This window comes from Priapulus caudatus, unplaced genomic scaffold (assembly GCF_000485595.1).
Source record: "Priapulus caudatus unplaced genomic scaffold, Priapulus_caudatus-5.0.1 Scaffold3621, whole genome shotgun sequence".
Lineage (NCBI taxonomy): Eukaryota > Metazoa > Priapulida > Priapulimorpha > Priapulimorphida > Priapulidae > Priapulus > Priapulus caudatus.
Genome location: NW_014580682.1, coordinates 11511 through 15205, shown reverse-complemented (window position 1 = coordinate 15205; position 3695 = coordinate 11511). Strand labels below are relative to the sequence as shown.

General features: G+C 42.7%; 1 protein-coding gene across 1 annotated transcript in view; it reads left to right on the top strand.

Annotated features, from left to right (window-relative positions):
- The window catches only part of LOC106819529 (aldehyde dehydrogenase, mitochondrial-like), a 13662-nt gene extending 11012 nt beyond the window's left edge, over positions 1 to 2650 (top strand). The window contains exons 7-11 of the mRNA XM_014824146.1: positions 318 to 502; positions 866 to 1030; positions 1461 to 1618; positions 1887 to 2001; positions 2313 to 2650. Coding sequence (XP_014679632.1) covers positions 318 to 502; positions 866 to 1030; positions 1461 to 1618; positions 1887 to 2001; positions 2313 to 2345 — 656 coding nt within the window. The 3' untranslated portion in view covers positions 2346 to 2650. The remainder of the gene's footprint in view (positions 1 to 317; positions 503 to 865; positions 1031 to 1460; positions 1619 to 1886; positions 2002 to 2312) is intronic.
- Positions 2651 to 3695: the final 1045 nt, after the last annotated feature.

Genomic DNA, 3695 nt, shown 5'->3' with positions numbered 1-3695 from the left:
TTATCACCTGCTGGTCTCCTCCTCCCTCCCTTATCACCTGCTGGTCTCCTCCTCCCTCCCTTATCACCTGCTGGTCTCCTCCTCCCTCCCTTATCACCTGCTGGTCTCCCCCTCCCTCCCTTATCACCTGCTGGTCTCCCCCTCCCTCCCTTATCACCTGCTGGTCTCCCCCTCCCTCCCTTATCACCTGCTGGTCTCCTCCTCCCTCCCTTATCACCTGCTGGTCTCCTCCTCCCTCCTTCATCACCTGCTGGTCTCCCCCTCTCTCCCTTATCACCTGCTGGTCTCTTCTCTCACGGCTTCCTTTCTCCTTACAGTGGCGCAGGCAGTAGAGATGAGTCACCTCGGTCTATTCTTCAACCAGGGTCAGTGCTGCTGTGCTGGCACACGTATCTTCGTAGAGGGCAAGGCGTACGATGAGTTTGTAGAGAGGAGCGTGCAGCGAGCAAAGCTGAGCAAGCTAGGCGACCCATTCAACATGGAGACAGACCAGGGACCACAGGTGCCATTGCAACCATAACCAATAATGATAATAATAATAGTATTAATATTGTATAATCATTATTATCATCATCATAAACTTGGAATAGGTAATAAATAATAATAAATGAAATAACAACAATATAAATGATTTATTATTATAACTATTTGCCGTATGTGGTTAAGAGTGTGGTATACTAATTCGCACCGTACCGGTAAACGGGATGTTTTTAACAACAATCGTTGTTGTCATAACAACACAAATATCTCTCTAGTCGCACAGTTATCTTCCTCGTGTCATTCATACATGACGTCACTGACAATTCGTCGCATTAAACGTATATCTCCAATTATTTTACCGTGTTTCTTCGGTCACGTGATGTAGATCGACGAAGTTCAGTTTGACAAGATCATGGAGCTGATTGAGTCAGGACGGACAGAGGGCGCCACCATGCTCACGGGAGGCAGCCGACACGGCGACCGAGGTTTCTTCATCCAGCCGACGGTGTTTGCCGACGTGAATGATGACATGAGAATTGCAAAGGAAGAGGTGTTTAATCTATTCTTGTTGTTTTTGTTTATCTCGCGCGCTCTCATCGCGGTGTTATGGAGAACAGACGCAGTTAAAGCGAACCAACGTCGCTTAGGTAAAGCTAGGTTTACACTATCGACGTTTAGAAGTTAACGAGTCGCTCGACATTTTAACTATTCGACCAACAATCGGCAGCGTAAACGTAAACGTAATACTCGACCGCTCAACAATAGTCAATGACAGCTAGCGGATAGAATTGAGCAGGTTGTGATTTATCAACTGAATGTCAGCGAGTTGACCATGTTTTTGCCATGCAGCCACCAGGATATAATAGCTATCAGTGATTGATTTAGCAGTCGATGATTTACGATAAACGAAAAATGAAGACGGGAAACATAAGAATCCGAGGAACAGCCGAAAAATATGTACCGCGAGATTTCTTCCCCAGATTTTCGGACCAGTTATGCAGATCATGAGATTCGACGGTATGGATGAATTATACGAACGAGCGAATAAGACACAGTATGGATTGGCCGCATCTGTCTTTACGAAGGATTTAGATAAGGCGTTAATGGTGGCACAGGGCATAAGAGCAGGCACCGTTTGGTAAGATATTCAGCTGTTATATTCAGCAAGCTATGCTTCATGGCTAGTATGGCGTGGTTCAGAGACGAATCAACATTATCTTTAACATAATTTGTTAATTTATAATAACATTTTTTAAATTAATATAGACCACGCTAATTGTGGGTATTATTTTGTACCGCTCACAATCGGTTTTAGCGGGCCGCACCATGCAGAGTAACTACTAACGTTACTAGATCTGTTGCCATGCAGGGTAACTACTAACGTTACTAGAGCTGTTGCCATGCAGGGTAAACTGCTATGACAAGTTTGATGCCGCGGCTCCGTTTGGCGGATATAAGATGTCTGGATTCGGACGAGAGCTGGGAGAGTACGGTCTCCATCTCTACACGGAAGTAAAGACGGCAAGTAGCAACACGATGTACTCATCGTCGTCTAAACACACTTATTACACACACACTTCCTCTTTCTCTCTCTCTCTCTCGCTCTCTTACTCACTTTTCCCCTCGATCTCTTGGTCTCTCTCTCTCTCCCTCCCTCGCGCGCGCTCTCTTTCTCTCATTCTCTTACGTTGTGTGCCTGTTTGCGTGCGTACATGCATGGCTCTCAATGTTTCATCTGTATCACTCCGCCTTTCGTCATCTTTCCTCTCGCTATCAACACTTAATATGAAATAACTTCTCTAGAAATAAAAGTTCAATCTATTCCTTTACAGGTGACCATAAAAGTACCTCAGAAGAACTCGTAAGACTTCCGCGCTATGGAATGCATTATTGAAGTGCAATGACAAAGTTATAGCGACTGGCCGAGACGTCACTACAACATGTACTGTTAAAAACAACAACAACAGTAATAATAATAATAATAATAACAACAACAACAACAGCAATAAAACAATAAGTTTCACATGTTCATATATATATATAACACGTTTCAACGCGAGTATGTAATATGTGTGACTATATTGGATAGATGTAGGTAGACTAGTATGGTAGACTAGTTTGATGCGGATACTCGACCTATCATATTTCAATAAAAGAGCATGGACGGATTTTTAGTAGGTTACTACGCTCGTTGTGATTTTTGTTCATTATAACTGGAAATTCGCTTGCAGTTAAATTCATTGTCATACTGTCATCAGTCCACGTTGCTGTCGCTGACTGAGAATGAATTTTTCATGTATTATTTTCAGGTAGCATAGATTTATCTATGGACATAACTAAAATTACATGGCTGACGCCTGCAAAAAATATTAATTAATAAATCCATAGACTGGTCCATCACACCATGCCCCTAAATAATTCTGATATGCAGTTGATAGTTAGGGCAGTCTAGACCACTAGCCGTTGGTAATCTCGTTAGAAAAATGTAAATGACATTATGACGTAGCTTAATTAGTAGCCTATGCCACGTGACCACAGTCGTCGGCTGTGATTTGGGATCACGCGTGTAACGGCGTGTTTCCGACCAGCTGCGAATTTTGATTACATCGTCTAAACCGAACAATAACTTCAATTTTCTCTCTGCAGATGGCGCTGTGCGCTGATTAATTATTTTACATGAAGAATCTCATTCATGCACGAACGTCAAATATTAATGCGAATCCTTCATTTATCCGCCTTCCTCCTGGATATTTACATGCTTCTTTCAATCGATCGTGTACAATCGCGTGCGCTTTCATGCGCCATGCACGTCAGGGCTGTGGGAGCGAGCGTATAAATATGTCAGGAAAAATGCGTCAGCGCATAAATCTCTCAGGATAAATGTTATATGCCTGTTATTACGATACGATAATAGCCTATTGGGAAACATTACGCAAGCAAAGAAAGTTCCACTGTATCGTATGTGCATGTGGTTCTATAAATATTCATGGAATTAGTTCGTTATGAGTATCTGTTGGCAATGATTTATGTTGGTTTAAGAAGCTTTTTCGTTATAAGTTTTTGCAAAAATCATTTTCTAGTTACTTACACATTTTTATCATGAAGTGCGTGTGTGTGTGTGTGTGCGTGTGTGTGTGTGTGCGTGTGTGTGTGTGTGTGTGTGTGTGTGTGTGTGTGTGTGTGTGTGTGTGTGTGTGTGTGTGTGTGTGTGTGTG